Source organism: Mustela putorius, unplaced genomic scaffold (genome assembly GCF_011764305.1).
Source record: "Mustela putorius furo isolate JIRA1106 unplaced genomic scaffold, ASM1176430v1.1 tig00004007_pilon_pilon_pilon, whole genome shotgun sequence".
Taxonomy (NCBI): domain Eukaryota; kingdom Metazoa; phylum Chordata; class Mammalia; order Carnivora; family Mustelidae; genus Mustela; species Mustela putorius.
In genome coordinates this window covers 14,433,506-14,451,267 of record NW_025422145.1, presented here as the reverse complement: position 1 = coordinate 14,451,267, position 17,762 = coordinate 14,433,506, and the positions used below count along the sequence as shown (strand labels likewise).

The window sequence follows — 17,762 nt, the reverse complement described above, 5'->3', positions numbered from 1 at the left end:
CGCAGGTCCAGTCTCCCAACCCTGAGCCCACGATCTGACCGAAGTCGAGAGCCGGCCGGCCGTCGGCAGAACGCACACCCCCCCACCCCAGCGCCTCACTGGTTTGTTTCTGACACAAACCCAAGCCATGCGCTGCTCAGCTCAGATGACTTTGGCCAACTACACCCTTCACCAGCTCCTGGGAGCGGGGGGGCAACATCTGAGCCCCTGGAATGTCCTGCCTGGGAAGTATGTCCGTTTACCTGGTTGTGCGCCACAGCAGAGGGTAACAACATGATTTATGGGGGCGGCTCTGGGCCCCATGGTCTTAGCTCAGCCTCTGGAGGGCGGGAAACTCAGCCACGGCCACATGACCCCCGATAAAAACCCTAGACACTAAGGGCCAGGGGGTTTCCCTAGTTGGTGACACATCGCCGCTGAGAAAAGTGGGTGCTGGCCACACGACCCACTAGAGGACAGAGCGGGGCGCTGGTGCCTGCTTCCCGGGGACCCCACCCACACGGATTTTGGCCTATCTCCAGTCACTTGTGACCCCTAACTAAGGGCACCACAGCACTGCCGGGCTCCACGAGGCCTTTGAGCAAATCACGGGACCTATGGAGGGGTCCAGGAGACCCCAGACCTAGAGGGAGACCCGTCCTGGCGCAGGCTGGGAGGGGTGCCCTGGCTCGTACCTCGGGGTGGAACTGCTGCTCTGCGCGGGAATGGCAGTACTGACAGCTGTCCCCGCTGTCACACCTCGCGGGCTCGCCCCACTCGTCACCGTGCTTCACGCTGGGACACGGGGTGGACCTGGGGGCACAGGGTGGGGTCACTAAGGACACAAGAGCAGGAGTTCTTCCTGCGCGCCCCGGGCCGTCCAGCTGTCACGGGGCTCCCGCCACACGCAAGACAGCGCACCTGGCCCCAGACACCCCACCTTCCCACCAGAGCACGCAAAAGCAGGCCGAGCACCGCCTCGACCCAGACGGGGACTCAGGAAGCCTGTTTCTATTTTCCACTAAAGGTAAAGCGAGGCTGAGTCCAAGCCCCCCACGCTCACGAGCGGAGCCCGTCGGGGCAGCAGCCGGACCCCTATAGCCGGGGAGCCGGCGGGCTGGGCCACGTGCATTGAGAACCCGCCCCTGGGCCTCGCTCTCCCTGCACCTGCAGGCAGCGGGACTGCCCTGTCCTTGGATGTATGGGAAAAATCACCCGCAGAAGGAAATGAATCGTATTATTGTTATTCCCTGGCACACATGTGGCCTGGACACGCGGGAAATTCCCCGCCTCTTCTCCTGTGCGTCACTGGGGTCACAGGGAGTGACTCCACCTCCGCTGAGGAGCGCCCGGGGCTGCAAATCGGTGGCTTTCCGCCCCGTCCCGAAACAACAGGGAGAGCCCGGCCGACCTGGGCACATTCGGCGGTGGCGAGTCCCTGCACGGACCCAGTGGTACTCGGGCCGGCCGGGCCCCCGCGCCCCAGGGCTCACCGGTACTGGAACCTCCTGGGGTCCCGGCGGCGGTCCCGGCTGTTGTGGTAGTGCGGGCACGCGTAGCCCTGGCGGCACAGGCGTGGTGGCTTCGGGCACTGCTCCGTCTTATAGCTGCCCAGCACGAAGTTGGAGTCTGAAAAACAGGGGTCAGCGTGGGAACGTGTAAGGAGGAGCCACCCCAGTCTCGTTGACGGCCCAACATGAGGTGTCCACCCCACGGCTGCGCACGGGAGCGGGGCACGACATCCGCCACAGGCTGGTGAACTGGAGAACCTGCTGCTCGGGGCATGGCCAGATTCAGGGGACCAGTGACCGCGGGGTCCCGCCACGGATCTGCTCACAGAAAGGGCACGGGGGCGGCGGCGGTGGCAGGGACGCGGCTGGCCCAATGGCCAGGACAGCCTCATGCTAGCTCCCAACAGGAATGCTTGACCCCGAACATTCCGGAAACCCTGCAACGGACATCTGAGCTCTGATGTAAACGAAAGACTCTGGGAGGGAAGACCTCATCCTGTCCGCTTGCCAGGGTGGGGGACACGTGTCCTGCAGCAGCGGGGACGGGGACGCGGAACACAGGGAGTCACGGGATGTGCGGGAACCCCCCCGCACCTTCCCATCTGTGGAACCGAACACTGCCTCCCGAACAGGTCTATGTTTCAAACGATTAATTTCACGCTCCTTAAAGGGCATCTCAAAGCAAAAACCTGCAAAACGCCAGTGGGGTCATTTAAAAATGGAGCTGATAGGACATTCTAGAAACCGCCCTGCTCTCGGGCTGGCTACTAATGGGCAAGCGCTGAGCTCCATGCTGAGAGGCAGCGGGCAGCCACAGGAGGGACAGCCCAGCCCTCAAAAAGTGTTTTCTGGTCCGGCAGTGCCGGGTCTGTCTCAAACACGTCATCGAAGACAAGAGCGGTGACCCACACAGGAGGCTGTGCAGAGAGCAGAAGGGGCTTGAGGAACAAAAGGGCCGACTTTGAGAAAATAAAAATTACAGAATAGGGATTCCCAACGCTGACCGCACGCCTGCTGCAGACACCGGTCCTGCCAAGCGCCAAGACACCGGCAGAAACGAGTGATCTGCGGCAAGCGGGTGACACCACGGTTCCTTAAAGCTTCCGACGCTGCGGCGAGCGTGAAGGCCACATGTCCGGAAAGTCAGCCGTGAGTGGGGGGGTGCCCAGCTCCCAGGGAGGCGAGGATGCGGTCTGCACACTCCCAGGTATGCAAACGCACCCCAGGGGCAGCACACACATCCCACCCATGGGGCAGAAGACACCCAAGACACAGCCTATGACCCCAAAGTCCTTCGGGAGGTGATGGACACAGGCATGGTGGCCCGTCCCGACAGTGGGCTCTTAGAGGGGAGAAGACACAAGCCAGCGAGCCCTGGAGGAAGGGAGCCTGAGAAGCTACACCCTGGACAATTCCAGTTATGGGAAATTCTGAAAAAGGCAAAGCTGTGGGAACAGAACGATGGCTTAAAGGACCAGGGGTCTCCAGGGGCTGGGGCAGTGGCAACAGCCTGAAGGATGCTGCAGAGCAGACATAGGATGCACTTGCCCAAGCCCCCCTCTCCCAGCCCGCAGAGCCCTGAGAGAATCCGCACTCGCTACTTAGTGACAAAGTGTCAACCTTGGTTCCCTGATTGTTGCAAATGTATCAGGCCGGTGCAGGTGTCTATGACCCGAAACCAGGATCCGAAACCAGGATGCCGGGGCAGGACAGGGAGGCGTGGGGGCTCACACTACCTGTGACTTGTCCAGAAACCTAAAGAGATTTACCCACGGTAAAATCTAATTAAAGAGCCCACCCCCACCTCAAGCCCGCTCTGGGACAGGAAGCCCAAAGCAGCAGGGCCCGCGGCAATCCGCTCCCTGGGGGCAGCTGGCGGCTGACCTCACCACAGACACCCGGGCGTAGAGGTCCGAGCAGCCTGGGGACAAGAGCAGCCTGGGCTGAGACCCACTCGGCCGCCACCACCCGATGGACTGGGGGTAATGCGCGCAGCAGGAGACTCCGTTTCCCCACCCAGTCTCCAAACAAAGAGTGGGTCAGCTGTGCGGTCACTTTGCAGACAGAGAAGAGCGTCAACCCCCCCCACCCATGGCGGCCTCGGGTTACCTTGCCACCGGGGGTCCTCACCCAGGATCTTCTCGATCATGGCCTGGCTGGCCAAGACCCCGGGCTGCAGGTCAGGGACACCATCCGTGCCGCACAGTTGGCCGTCCTGCAAGGCTTCCTGGGCCTGCAGCTCCCTACAACCAAACCACACGGCGGTCACAGCTCCGCCGCGGGCGGCCTCAGCCCTCCGCACCAGTGAGACAACGGTTCTCCGCCGTCACCCTATGCGGCTGCCTGGAAGGCTCCCGATGGGCGTCCCTCGGGTACAACCCGAGATCCAGTCCCGTCAGAGCTGTGCAGTGGTTGGCGAGGCCCTGGCCGCCTCCCTCGGGCTCGGCCCCGCGAGCTCCCACGGACACCCACGTCGGAAGGAAGGAAACCATGTCACCAGGGCGAGGGCAAGGCTGGGCGGGGAGCGCAGCTGCCCCACACACCTGATGTCGCACACGGGAGGCCGCAGGTCCAGCGGGCCGTGTGCGAAGGCGCAGTGTGGCCCATTCTTCGAGCAGTGGCCCCGGGCGTCCGTCTCATGGATGCACGTGCCCGTCTTGTAGTAGCGCAGGTGGTACTTGCGCTCCGTGTCCCCAGTCGTCCGGTGCAGGTACGGGCACCTGGAGAGCAGAGGGGCCGGCACAGGCCATCTGAGGCCTCAGGGCTGTGGGGACACACTCGGCACGGACCTGCCCCACCCCGCCTCAGGAGCCAGCCACCCCGTCTCACCGCGGGACCACCACCCCAGGCACAGCATCCATCCCCAGATGCTGAGACCCCCCACAAATCCCTCCACTGTGTGTGGTAGAAAACACTATTGGGTCTCCCTGGAAATCATCCTGCGTCATGATGTGACCATGGACAAACGGGGCTCTCCTCCCGCAGCTGGACACGCCCTGTCCCTGACAAGCACTATTAGACGAGGGATAGGCAGTCACTCCCATCCCACCCAGGGGCTTTTGGGGACCCCTCGAGGGAAGGAAGGGCCTGCACATGGCCGGAGGGAGACGCTGGTTGCACAAGAGAGAAGCAGGTGCAGGGGGAGGGGCAGGGTCACATGTGGACACGGGCCACTCAAGCCCGGGGGCAGTCCACACGGCTCCCCAGGCAGTGAAGGGCTCGAGTAGCACGGAGGAGACCGGCACACGTGGAGCCGGGCCCCGAGCCCCATCGCAGTCAGTCCCTCTAGACAAGAGCCACAGACACACAGGAGCGAGGAAAGGAGCCCAAGCCAGCCATGCCCCAGAGCCACCCGCGGAATGATGTGGGAGCCTGTCACTGCCCGGCCCCTCCAGCGACAGCCAGGGAGCAGCATGGGAGGCTCGGGCAAGGCCTAGCCCCACCTCGCTGCGCCGCATGTTTCCCCACAAGGAGCACGGACCAGACTCGGAGAGAACGGCTCGGAGGCCACCTCACTCTCAACCCCTCTCCCTGGAGTAAGGAAATGCAGGCTCAGCCCTCGCACCGGGGCACCCAGACCTCCGGGGCACCCGTGCCACACACAGCATGAGGAGACAGGACTCCATGCCCAGCCGGACAGTCCCTCGGAACCAACCAAGCAGCCACCAAAGGAGAAGCCAGCGGGCGGGCCAGGCAGGTGCGCTCCCGGGATGCGGCCAGAAATGCACTGGACACCTAGAGGACACATTCTGCTCAGTGAAAGAAAAGAGACACGAAGGGACAACGGCCTTATGATGCCGCTCCAGGTGGTCCTAGGAAGTCAAAGTGAGACCAACGGGCTGAGGGGGGAGCGTGGGCGCGAGGGGCTCGGGAACCAGCGGGGACCCAGTGCAGAATGGCAACACCTGCGTGCGAAGCTGGAAGGATCTGGAAGCAGAGACTGGGGACGGGTGCACAATCCGATGAGAGTGCTCGCGGCCACTGCACCGCACACAGAAATACGGTTAAAATTACACGTTTCACAGCACACGCGCGTAACCGAAATCATCAACAAAACCCCCGGGACCAGAGGAGAGAGGGGAGAGAGAGACCTGACCTACTCCTACAGGAAGGTGTGCTCACAGCGCACTGGAATGGGAAGGGAGGCGACTGCACACCACAGGGAACCCCTCCGGTCAGCGTCCTGTGAACTCTCCCCGGGAACAGTGGTAGCCGCTGCCGATCGCCAAAGACGTGTGAGACACAGAGAGACGTCCCAAAACGCCTCGGTCTCACTTTGTGAAAACAGCGAACAAGGACCACGTTGCCACTGTGCATCTGAGACCAGAGAGCCCTCCCCAGTGAAGGTCCAGCGCAGGCATGATTGCGGGCGCCGCCTTGCCCCAGGCCCCGCTGCACCAGCTGTGTGTCACACGTCTGCGTCCCCCCAGGCTCAACCCTGTGTGTGCACGAAACACTGGTTTGTAACTCAATCTGGGGCAGCCAGGTGGCAAGGCAGCCATAGAGACCAGCATCACTCGCAAAGAGCACTGACTGTGCTCCCTGCAGGTGCCCCCCGCCCCAACCTCCCATCCCAATGTAACAATGTCACGGCTTGGCCCTCACTCCCTTCCTAGCAGCCCCTCAGAAAAGTGCTAAGCACCCTCTGCTTTCTTTGCTGGTGCTGTTGCCAGCGCAACCAGAGCCTGCCTAGTCCCCCTGCCCAGGCCTCAGCACTGAGCATGGAGCACCGAGCACAGAGCAACCAGCACCAGCACAAGGGCCAAGCATGGAGTACTGAGCACCAGCACCAAGCATGGAGCAGCAAGCATGAAGCACTGAGCACCAGCACAAGCACCAAGCACGGAGCAGCAAGCACAACCACCAACTACCAAGCACGGAACACCAGCACCAAACAAAGAGCAGCAAGCATAGAGCACAGAGCACCAGCACCAAGCACAGTACACAGAGCATGCACAAGTGCCAAGCACACAGCACTCAGCATGACCACCAAGCAGAGAGCACCAAGCATGGAACACAAAGCACAAGTACCAAGCACAGAGCATGAAGCACCAACACAAGCAACAAGCACAGAGTATCAAGCACGAAGCACAACCACCAAGCATGGAGCACCAAGCACCAGCACCAAGCATAGGGCACCAGCACAAGCCCCAACCACAGAGCATTGAGCATGACCAACAAGGAGAGAGCACCGAGCATGGAACACAAAGCATGACCACAAAACAGAGAGCGCCAAGCATGGTGCATGGAGCACCAAGCATGGAGAACCGAGCACGGAGCACCGAGCACAACCACCAAGCAGAGAGCACTGAGCACCAGGACAAGCACGGAGCAGCAAGCATGGAGCACAGAGCACCAGTACAAGCGCCAAGCACGGAGCACTCAGCATGATCATCAAGCAGAAAGCACAGAGCATGGAGCACAACCACCAAGTACAGAGCACCAAGCACAGTGCACGGAGCACCAAGCATGGAGCACTGAGCACCAGCACAGAGTACCAGCACAGAGTACCAAGCACAACCACCAAGCAGAAAGCACAGAGCACAACCACCAAGCACAGAGTACAGAACACCAGCACCAAACATGGAGCACCAGGACCAGCACAAGCACCAAGTACATAGGACTGAGCACAGAAAACGAAACATGACCACCAAACACAGAGCGCCAAGCACAGTGTGTGGAGCACCAACACAAGCACCAAGCACAGAGCACCAGGCATGGAGCACCAAGCAGAGAGCACTGAGCGCAGAGCACAGAGCGGGCATTATTATTTCACATGGGCATGACCTCAAGACACTGAAGGGCTCTTATTTAATGAAAGAAAATGGTTCCACCTTGGGAAGGTCTGAGAAGTGAGGAGAACACAGAACGCTCAGAACACAGCGGCAAAGCCAGACCCTCTCTGGGGCGGGGAAGAGCTGGGGCTCAGCCCAACACGGCACGAGCATTCTTCCTCGCAGGAGCCCACTAGTCCCTGGGCCACGGGCAATCCCGCCGCCCCCACGATGTACCTAGGTGTGACTCAGTTCTGCCGAGCACCAGTTCAGGTGACGCCCTCGGTACTCAAGCCATCTGCCCCAATCAGTGACCCAAACAGTCGAATTCAACCAGCATTCTGTCAGGGGCATCCGGCATGTGCAGGAGACCAGCACAATCCCAACGTGCTTGAACCCGTGGGCCAAGAAGCGGGGAGCAGGGAGGAACAGACCGGGGGCTCAAGACTGCCCCTACCTCTCCAGGACAGTCTGAAGCTGTCCCCCTCCCTCTGGTAGTGCTCACCAAGATGGGTCTGCGAAGGGACACAGAGATGGCCCACCAAGCTCGGACCCACTGCACATCAGCACCGGCCAGGAGCTCACCGGGGAGTGCGTCACAAGCCCTGGAAGGGTGGGCCAATCCCAGAAGGTCTGATGCTGCCAGTCCAGGTGAGAGCCTCAGAGCCCACCTGCAGGAGAGCCCCAGGTGACGTCAATGCTACTGGGCTTTAAGGGGGACTCCCTTTAACCCAACTTCCTGCCAGCTCCCAAGGGGCTGGGGGGCGGGGTGAACACAGCACACAAATAAGTAACTGAGATGTGGAATGGAACGGGCCAAACCAACAAGGGCAGCCACATAGGAGACAACAAACATGAACAAAGGAAGGACCCATGGGCTGCAGACAACTGGGGGCAGGGAGGTGGGGGAGGGTAGATGTGGCTTCTGGGAGGAGTTGGGAGGAGTGTCACGGCACACCCACCCCTACTCTCTGATGCTAGGGGAGGGGAACTGCCCACTAACCCCATGTTGACCATGCCCAACCCCTCCGCCCTGCACCCTCAGTCTCAGGACCTCGGAGCCAGGCCAGTGACCCATGGCTAGTCCCTCACAGGGACCCGCAGCACCACCAACAGGTGTCACTCCTCCCTGTGTCCCTGCCAAGCTGACACCCCGTCCAGAAGACAGAAGGTTCCAGTGGCCTGCAAGGGGTCTCCCTGTGCCTGGGGCGGCCTCCTGGTCGCCTCCTCCACCCCTGCCCCTTCGCTCTATGGGGTTCCCCCAGGCCAACCTGGTCACCTAATTCCCTCAAGCTGGTAATGTGTCACCTAAAAGCCTGTATCTTCCAGACCACAGTCCCATGACCATGGGCTACATGGCTCTAACCTTCAGGACCTGCCCTTGGCTCTCACCTCACCCCAAACGCCCAAGCAGAGTTCACTGGTAAGACTAGTGTGGGGCAAGCGTACAGCTACCCCGCAGGGAAATTCACCTGAAACTGGGGACCGCAGACACTCGGGTCTCTGAGCACAGCAGAGCAGACAGAAGGCAGGTGTGGTGCAGCAGACGCTGAGGACAGCAGCTCCAAGCAACACCTGGGCGTCCAGGGGCAAGCCCACCGAATCACACACCAACAGCCCACCTGGTCCAGGGCCTGGGTCCTCGGAGACCCCAAGCGCAGTGAGGAGGGGGCTGTGGGGACAAGAGCCAGGCCTGCCAGGGGAACCCTGGAGGAACGGGTCGGGCCCATATCTTATCAAAGGATTGGGAGGGCCACTCGCCAGGGCAGGAGCAGGGTCAGCAGAGGAGACTGGTTACTCTGTACTCGGGGTAGCTGGGGGCTGCTGGTTTCCCCAATGAAAAGTTTCTCCATGAGAGGCCTCGCGGAACCGGGCGAAGCGAAGCCCTTTCCTCTCCTATGCCAAAGCCAACCTGAGGGAAGACACCTGCGCACGCACGTGCTCTCGGGCAGGGGGAGGGGCCGACCGCTTTGCGAGCACTCACACTAGCCCGCGGGCCTGGCGAGCGAAGCAGGGCCGGCGGGGGCCTGGGGCTGTCCACACAGACCTGCTTTCCGGACGGGGCCGACCTGAAAACCCTCGGCACAGGCGTGGCCTTCCTTGAAGCCCGGCCTAAGAAATACCTGGGACAGATCCTCCAAGAGGGAACACCGGCGCAGTGCAGCCGGGCCGCGGTGTAGCGGGGCCGGAGCCCAAGCTCCGAAGCAGCCTCTCGCACCTCTTACCGTCTCGGTCTACTGCTCCACGCACACCGCGCGCCGCGGACCCCCGCGCTCCGGCCGCGGGGCGGGGATGGGGCACGTGACCCGCACGGCCAATCGTGGCCGGCCCCGGGGGGAAGGGGCGTGTCTGGCAGAGGGGGCCGCCCCCAGAGAGCTAGGACCGTGGGTCTGGAGCGTGAGACTGATTTCCCCCGGGCCAAAGGGGGGCCCGTCCGCCCAAAGAAAAGGATCGTGGCGGGGTGTCTCTGGGGAGGGGGAGATGAGAGAGGGATGTTTACCGAGAGGGGACACTGGCGACACCAGAGGGGGAGAAGGGGGCCCTGGAGGAATGGGTGATGGCGAGAGGGAAAGGGTGACCACCCGCCACGGAAAAGAGGTGTCGGTGGGGGAGGGGCCACAGGAAGAGAAGTAACAGTGAGGGGAGAAGGTAACCGCCAGCTTAGAAAACGCCGTGACAGCAGGGGTGCCATCCCTCCATCTCCGTCTTGTCCTGCCCCACAGCTCAGCTGAGAGGTGGCCTCAGCCAGCGCTAAGACCAACACTGGATGCTTATGTCACCTGACAAGGACTGAAGGGGTTCGGCCCTCTCAGGGTGTTCATGCTTTAAAATAACAGATTGGCACAACCTACTTACAAATTCCATGAAGATGCTATGTGAACCAGTCAAACCGGACAAACTCTGGGCCACTCCACTTGTGGGGAATGAGAAAGCCCCTCCCCCATGTAGTGGAGCACCAATTACTAAGGAGAGATCCCCAGGGGACATGCATGCTACCAAACACTTCCTAAAGGATTGATGCTCAAGACAAAGGACAAACTGTTTACTTAGACCTGTGACTTTCTCACTGTATGGACAGTCACTGGACACACCCGCAACAGAAAAGGGCCAACAGGCAGCTCACTCCCACTCATCCTGATTCTCAGTGATGACCTCCGTGTCCCTGAGATCGCATGTCACTATTTCTGTAATCAATAACTGTGTGCTACTTAATTATTCCTGAGCCCAGCTGAAATGACCACGTGCAGGTAAGTGTCCACTGCCAACTTTTCATCCTGAGAGGCCGGGATGCCATCCTAAGGCCCAGCAAAGGGGCCAGGTCAGTACCAGGACACACAGACTTCAGAACCCCAAACAGCTGTTCCAATAGGCTTTGGCCGCATGCATTAAGAGCATTAGTGAATATGCCACTTGGTTCTCTAGGACAGGGTCAAACATGCTGGGTGACTGGATCCCTAGCACCAGTGACAAGCATCTGTACCCCCGCCCCCCGGGGTAATTCAGGACTCAAGGCTGGGGGGGTGACTGACATGGCCAAAGGAAATGTGGGACCTGATGTCAGGCCTCAGCTAGACAAACACGTCCCTTCTGAAGACCCGTTTGCAGAAAACATCAGCTCAAGAAACAATTAAGTAACACCCTTGTAACACTTCACAGAAGCAGGGGTGCCTCAGGAGCTCAGTCAGTAAAGCGTCTGCCTTTGGCTCGGGTCATGCTACCAGGGTTCTGGGATCAAACCCCCTCATCGGGCTCCCTGCTCAGTGGGGAGACTGCTTCTCCCTCTACCTCTGCCCTTTCCACCCTGCTCATGCGCTCTTCTCTCTCTCTCTCTCTCTCTCTCTCATTCTGCTTCTCTGTCAAATAAATTGAAAAAAAAAAAAAAAAAAAAAAACTCCACAGAAGCCTCACCATCTCAGCAGGGGAGGAGCAGGGCACATCTCTTCAGCAGTATTCCAGCTGCCTCGACAACAACCTTACTGATCTTGAGCTCAACTACACTTGCAGTAAGTGTAAGAGTATAAAGTTTATAACACACGGATGAAAAGTTTCCTCCCTGGCCTGAGCATCTTTGGAAAATGAAGGACAACAGACATCCCTCTGCTCTCCCTGCAGCAGAGCAAACACAGACTTGGAAATGGAGCATTCCTGAAGACCCAGCTCCTTTCAAGGGGTCAGGCGACCGAGCCTGCAGGACCGCCCCCAAATCAGTGCTGGGTCTGAACAGAAGGGGGGCAAGCAGTGGTTACCAGAGGCCCTGGGGCCCAGGGAGACTGCCCCAATCCAGGCAGAGACGGACCAGCCATCCTCCTGCCCCAACGGTCCAGGAGAAAAGTAGAAAGCCTCCGGCTACAGATTTCTGCCCACTCCGCGAACGCACATACTCTGACTTGTGCTCGCCTGTTTCCCAGTCTACATATTGCTGAATAAATACATCTGTTCATAACACCATGAAGAAACTTGTAAGAAAAAAGCCAACCAAAACAAAACCTTCGTTTCTTAAATTTTAAGAGTACTACGGAAACGGCAGCCTACAGATACGATAACGTCCCTACCAGTCTGTTACAGAGAAGTCAGACGACTGAGCCACAAGAAAGGAACTGCTCCAGATATGATTTGCAAGCATTCCAGCAGCCCTCCGGCCGACAGCCACAGACAGCCTCGAACAGGTGCACATCCTAAGGGCTGGTTTTAACGCAGGAAGTGCGGGGACCCGGTTCCCACGTGGGCGGGGCAGGGGGTCCGGAGCTCCGGGCGCTTGGAGACACACAGCCCAGCAGGCAGAGGAAAGCCACTGGCGGCCGCGGGAAGGCTTCCGAGGGAAGGCAGGACCCGCTCCGCAGAAGGCCACCCGGCCGCGGCGCACACTCACTCGTCGCCGTCGGGGCACACGCCGCTGGCCTCGTCGTACTTGGAGCAGTACACGTCCGGGCTGTAGTTGAAGGTGCCGTCCCGCCTGCGGAGCGGTCTACGCCGACGCTGATTTAGGAAATGCCAATGGAAACAGGTAAATGGCCTGTGCTGGGCGCACTTGTGCTGCACAAACAGGGAGCACTGCTCTGTCCTAAACTCCTTTAGATACCTAAAAAGACAAACAGCGTTGCGGGTCGCTTCCGCCGCCACCGCCGCCGGCGGGCGGCATCGGGGGACTCGTGGGCGGGGACCGGACCCCGCAAGCCAGGGCAACCCAACCTCAGGAGCAGCCCCCACTCTGAAGGCAACCCAACCTCAGGAGCAGCCCCCACTCTGAAGGCAGATGACCCCAACGGCCGCCCCCCATCCCCAGAGCGTCCCTCGCATCTCAGGCACAGTCCCCGACCCCAAGCGCAGGCAACCATCTCCGCCCTGAGGTGCGACCCTCCACTCTGTGTCCGGACGGCCGCCCTACCCTACCCCCAGCCCGGGTGCGAGTTCCCAGACCCCGTCCGCAGCAACCCCCATCCCGGCCACGGGCGTGAGCCCCAAGTTCAGGCGCGACACAGCGACCCCGGGAGCGCCCCAACCGGGGACAGAGGCAGCCCGAGTCCAGATGGCCGCCCTCCCTCCGAGCCCAGGCGCGACCCCCCACTTCCAGTGCAGACGGCCGCCCTTCCCCCAGCACGGATGCGATTCCCTGGACGCCGTACGCAGCATCCCCCAATCCCGGCCCCCGACGCGACCCCCAACTTCAGGGGCGACACGGCGACCCCAGGCACGCCCTGAGCCCCAAGCTCTGGTGCCATCCCTGATCCCAGACGGAGGCAGCCCGGGTGCAGATAGCCGCCCTCCCCCCGGCCCCCAGGCTCATTCTCCGCAATCCCCCGAACCCTCAGCGAAGGCCCATGGACCCCCGCCTCCTGGCGCGCTCCCCAGCCCCCGCCCCCAGGTGCCGCCCCAGACCTGGGCGCCGCCGCCCCAGACCTCAGGCGGCTGCAGCCCGCGTCGGACGGCGGTCAGCCCGCCCCGAGCCCAGGCGCGACGCTGAGGCCGGGGCGGGGGCCGGGGGGCGGCGCGGGGCTCCAGGCCGCACCGGCAGCGGCATCCAGGCCCAGGTGCGCGGGGCGCGGGCCGGGGGGCGCACGGGGCCGTCCCCCGGCCCGACCCCGTCCCCGCCGCGGCCGGCCCGGCCACTGACCTGTAGTGGGTCGGCTTCTCCGTCTGCGGGGGGGACCCGCTCAGCGCCGCCGCCGCCGCTTTCGAAACCGACGGCATTTTCAGTCAAAACAATGCAGCGCGCATGCGCCAAGCGGGCCCGCCCCCGCCCCTCCGGATCTCCCCCGGCACGGAGCCCCCCGCGACCCCGCCCGCCTGCCCCGCCCCCGCCCCGCCCCGCCGGCGTCCCGTGGACCCCGGACCTGCCCGGCGAGCGCACCCCGCGCCGGCTCCGCAGGGACACGCCCCGAGCGCGCCGCCCCCGCCCCCGGTGCACACTTCTGTGCCCCTGCGGGCTCCCCTCGTCCGCGTTCACGCCAACCCGCGCTCAGGCGGACCCCGGCCCCTCCCGCAGAGCGTCCTGCACGACCCGGAGCAGGTGCCCCGCGTGGGACAGCTGGCTGGCAGCTCACAGCCCACTCCTTCATAGACTCTATCCCCCCCAGGCTGGGTGCGGAGCTGCGGGGACCAGACGCCGTGGCTTAGGGCTGGGTGTGGGAGATGTGGGGGGCCGTGCAGCGCTGCTTACGGGTACCCAGCTTTCTCTTAAGGATTGCGAACAGGTCCTCAAATTAGGCTGTGGTCATGGCTGCCCCAAGTCACTATTTGAAACGTTTTTTTCATTACATACTGCAAGTGGGTGAATTGTGTATCAGTAACGCTGATTTTAAGAAAGAATCCAAGAGGCCTACAGTCAAGGGGAAGTCACACACGGCTCTTGTCACCACGCGGACGCACTGGGGGGGGGGAGGGGGTCTCCGGGAAGCAAGCAGCAGAGCAGCAGCAGGGTCCTGGCTCGGTGAGCCTGGGGTAGGAGGGAGGATATGCACTTCAGGAGGGAGAACCTAGGTTCAGAGCACGCAGTTTTGTAAATATGAGGCATGAGACACTTCTGAAAATGTTCAACCCAGCTAGTAATTAAATTAAAAATTATCTTAAAAAGCAAGTGAAAATAAGGCAGAGCCCATAGAGTGGGTATTTTCTGTTCTGAACAGAAACCCTCCAATGCTGCAGCAAGACAAGCCCTTGAAGGAGGGCGGTTGGGACAAAGACTGAGACGATGAAGGGCTTTAGGGAACAGCTCCCCTGCCCACCTGCTCTGCCCTGCCCCTTGGAAAAGCCCAGGTCCCGGAGGGCCTGCTCCCACTGTCACCAGCGCCTTGGTCTTCCTTCTGCTCAAGAGGCCCACCGTGCCCCGGGTGTAAAGTCCAGAACCAGAAACGCCCTCGCCGGCGGCTGCCGTAGAAATACTCAGGATGTGTTCCCATGTAGTACATGATGTTTCATCCAAAAGATTACCCACCCCTGTGTTTTGAAAAGCTGTGTATTTATACACACAAAACAATCTGGGAAGGTAAACAACAAAGTGTTCACAGCAGCTGGCTCTAGGCGGTGGGATTTTTAGTGTTTCTGATTCTCCTCCTTTTGCTTACTATGGTTATCTAACTTTTCCAGATAATCCATGTTGTTTCTGTCATATGAGAATTAATTTTAATTAAAACAAAAATTCTTTTCATTAGGCCTTTTTCTTCCCCCTGCAGGAACTACTGAGAGAAAAGTAAGGGTTCAGGTTTGAACAATTTGCTCCAACAAAATAGTTTACAATTAAACAGGTAACAACCATGCCAGGTTAGAGAAAGGACTGCTTAGTTCTTTGCTCCTGCTGGGATAAAAATGTAGCCTGAACTACAATTAGGTCAATTTTTCCAAACCTTGATCTGTCTTTAAATAATGAACATACTTGCATCAGTTTTATTTCCCTACTGAGCCCAGACACTGCCGGACGGAGAGTACTCCCTCACAGAGACCCTTCTGGAAGCCAGCACACTGGCAGGCATCCAGCAGCCTTCAAACACACCAATGAAAGAAACCTCCAGGTAATTTTGGGACCAATGACATGCCAAGATAAAACCTTCCACTAGAAGCGTAAGTAAACAAAATCCTCCTTTAGTGCATCTTGTATTTAATTAAAAACCAAGCTGTTTCTTACTTACTACTTGAAAAGGCTATCATTTAGATGCCCAAAAATACTGTCTGCAATTTGTCAAAACAAATACTTATCAGGGGCACCTGGGTGGCTTAGTCGTTGGGCGTCTGCCTTCGGTTCCGGTCCTGATCCCAGGATCCTGGGACCAGCCCGCATCCGGCTCCCTACTACGCGGGAAGCCTGCTTCCCCGTCTCCCACTCCCACTGCTTGTGTTCCCTCTCTGTCTCTGTCAAATAAATGAATAAAATCCTTTTTTTAAAAAAATCACCAAAAAAAAAAAAAGGAAAAATAAAAAGAAATACTTATCAGTCTTATTCTATTCAGAAAATCTGGTGACCTTTTTCTGTCACCAGAAAACTGTTAAACCTAAAATTCTGTAGAGCTGATGAAGTTCATTATTTCCGGCATCCTTCGTAAACTCCACAATTTACATTCAGATTTCTTCCCTCAGTTCCAACTCTGGAAAAACAGAACAAAGGAACTGGAAAGGACTAAAAGTCTCCCCCTCTATTTTTCTAAAATGAAACGCAAACAAGGGGAGGGGATCGGCTTGATTCCACATTACCAAATTAAAATGTACTGTCAATTAGTTTGTAAAACAATTTCTACGCACTACAGTACACTGCAAATCGGAAGGTTAACTCTTTCGCCAGCTGTTCCGTCCCCGAAAACAAAAGACCCGCGAACTGGATCCGGGGATCACGAGTGTCACGAGCACCGCTTCGGAAACGCGATCGCGCCGTAGAAAGACACACCACAAATTCAAAAGCGCACGACGCAACCGAGGCTTCTCCCGAGCATCTGGAAACGCCATGTCCTCTGGACGTATCCGCTGGGTATCAGTGTCCGGCCGAGAGCCGGCCCCGACAGGATGGCCTTCCGCTCCGCCTTCCACGCGGGTCAGCGTGGCCCGGTGCGCCGAGTTCTTCACTCCGCTGACGCGCGCAACCGCGGCAGAATCGACAAACCCGATGGCCAAAGCGTCGGGGCGGCGGCCTGTGCCCTCGCCGCCAGCCACGCGTCCCCCGCTGTCCCCGCGCCGCCAGCCCGCTAAGTCCTCGCCTGATGGGCAGCCCGAGCTCCGGGCTCCTGCGAACCCTCGCCGGGCTCCGCCTCCTCTTCCCCGAACACCTGTTTCAGCCACCGGTCCGCGCCGGTCTCCTGCCGCAGGAAGCACCAGAAGACCAGAGCCATGAGAGAGAGGCTGAAGGGCAACACCCTCCACCAGGCCCGCTGCTGCTCCTTCCCCAGGGAATGCTGCACCGTCCAGCGGGACGGGTGGGCTCGGCTGGAGGAAAAGTGAATGGGACGGTCAGGGTCGTCCTCTTCCTCGGCCGCGGGCGGGGCCTGCGCTCGGCCACTCGGCGGCGGCTGGGCGCGCGATGTCCAGCGCACGAACCTCAGCGTCCGGACGGCCCTGCAAGAGAGACAGCTGTGAGCGCGCCCGCCCGTCGCCCCCGCCCTCGGCCGATCCAAGAAGCTGCACAGCTCACCCGGCCGCCGGCGCACACAGGACGCCGCGCATCGCGACCCGGCCTCCACGCTCGGCGCCGTGGCGCATCGGGTTGGCGTCACTTCCGACGCGCGAAACCGGAAGCCGGACGCCGTTCGAGGCCTCTGTTCACGACTATAGAACGTGGGTCCGGTCGCGCGACGGAAATAACGCGCACTCTCGGGCGGCCTCTTCCGTCGCAGCCAGCCACCCACGCCAGGCCGCAAGGGCGTGCCGGGAACTGTAGTTCGCTACCAGCCCGAAGAGGAAGGAGCCGAGAGGTCCCTGAGTGCAGGGGCGGGTTGGAGCGAGATCGTGGCACTGGCCCCCGCGCACCCCGCACCCTTCCTGCCGTGCAGGCGCAGCCCCGGGATTCGTGCGGCTGCGCGACCGCAGGCCCTCGCCCACGTCCTGGCGCTGTGCGTTGCCCTGTGCAGCGTACGCAGAGCTGTCTCTAGACCCAGACCTCTCTGCGGGCGGCGTTTCCGCGCAGGGCTCGGCCTCGGGGCCGCGATCCCGCAGCCGGCGCCTCACGCGCACGGCACTCCCCGGGCGTCGGGCCTGCTAGCCGAGGGCCAGCGGGACCCCGTGCGCACGTACGCTGCCCTCCTGGGTCACCCTTCCGAGTCAGGCGGGGGGCGCCCTTCGGGCTGCCCTGGGGCTCCCTGCTCGGCCCTATAGGGACGCTGCTGGAGCTTTTGTCCTCAGTGTCAAAACCGGGCCTGGTTTGCTGATCTTTCCCGTCAGAGGGTCACGGAGGGTGTGCAGGCATCCTCACAGACGTTGTGGGGGTGCGTGTAGGGGCGCTGGGGACTGCGTGACACAGTCAGATGGCGAGGCCTCCCTGTGGACGGTGACAAGCTGCCTCCCCAACCCGGCGTCTTTGCCT

At 60.5% G+C, this 17,762-nt stretch overlaps 2 protein-coding genes across 10 annotated transcripts in view; both read right to left on the bottom strand.

Annotated features, from left to right (window-relative positions):
• UNKL (unk like zinc finger) overlaps positions 1-13,512 on the bottom strand; it is a 41,823-nt gene extending 28,311 nt beyond the window's left edge. For 3 of the 9 annotated variants that reach the window (XM_045072228.1, XM_045072232.1, XM_045072230.1), the window contains exons 1-6: positions 13,377-13,511; positions 12,135-12,344; positions 4,034-4,210; positions 3,600-3,733; positions 1,473-1,608; positions 675-792 (exon numbers count right to left, since the gene is read on the bottom strand). In XM_045072228.1, the coding sequence (XP_044928163.1) occupies positions 675-792; positions 1,473-1,608; positions 3,600-3,733; positions 4,034-4,210; positions 12,135-12,344; positions 13,377-13,453 (852 nt within the window). In that variant the 5' untranslated portion in view covers positions 13,454-13,511. The other 6 variants (XM_013055281.2, XM_045072231.1, XM_045072229.1 and 3 more) reach the window with 6 other exon arrangements.
• A 1,187-nt stretch (positions 13,513-14,699) lies between these two features.
• CUNH16orf91 (chromosome unknown C16orf91 homolog) lies at positions 14,700-17,011 on the bottom strand. The gene is made up of 2 exons (XM_004750800.3): positions 16,875-17,011; positions 14,700-16,798 (listed from the first exon to the last, which is right to left on the bottom strand). Exons 1-2 carry the CDS (start codon positions 16,940-16,942, stop codon positions 16,432-16,434), a joined length of 435 nt encoding a protein of 144 aa, XP_004750857.1. The 5' UTR covers positions 16,943-17,011; the 3' UTR covers positions 14,700-16,431.
• Positions 17,012-17,762: the final 751 nt, after the last annotated feature.

Bases quoted from the DNA above. Each gene is read 5' to 3' on its own strand.
- CUNH16orf91 (XM_004750800.3), bottom strand. From the start codon at position 16,942: ATGCGCCACGGCGCCGAGCGTGGAGGCCGGGTCGCGATGCGCGGCGTC. The intron at 16,799-16,874 runs GTGAGCTGTGCA...TCTCTCTTGCAG, and splicing joins CTGTGTGCGCCGGCGGCCGG to GGCCGTCCGGACGCTGAGGT.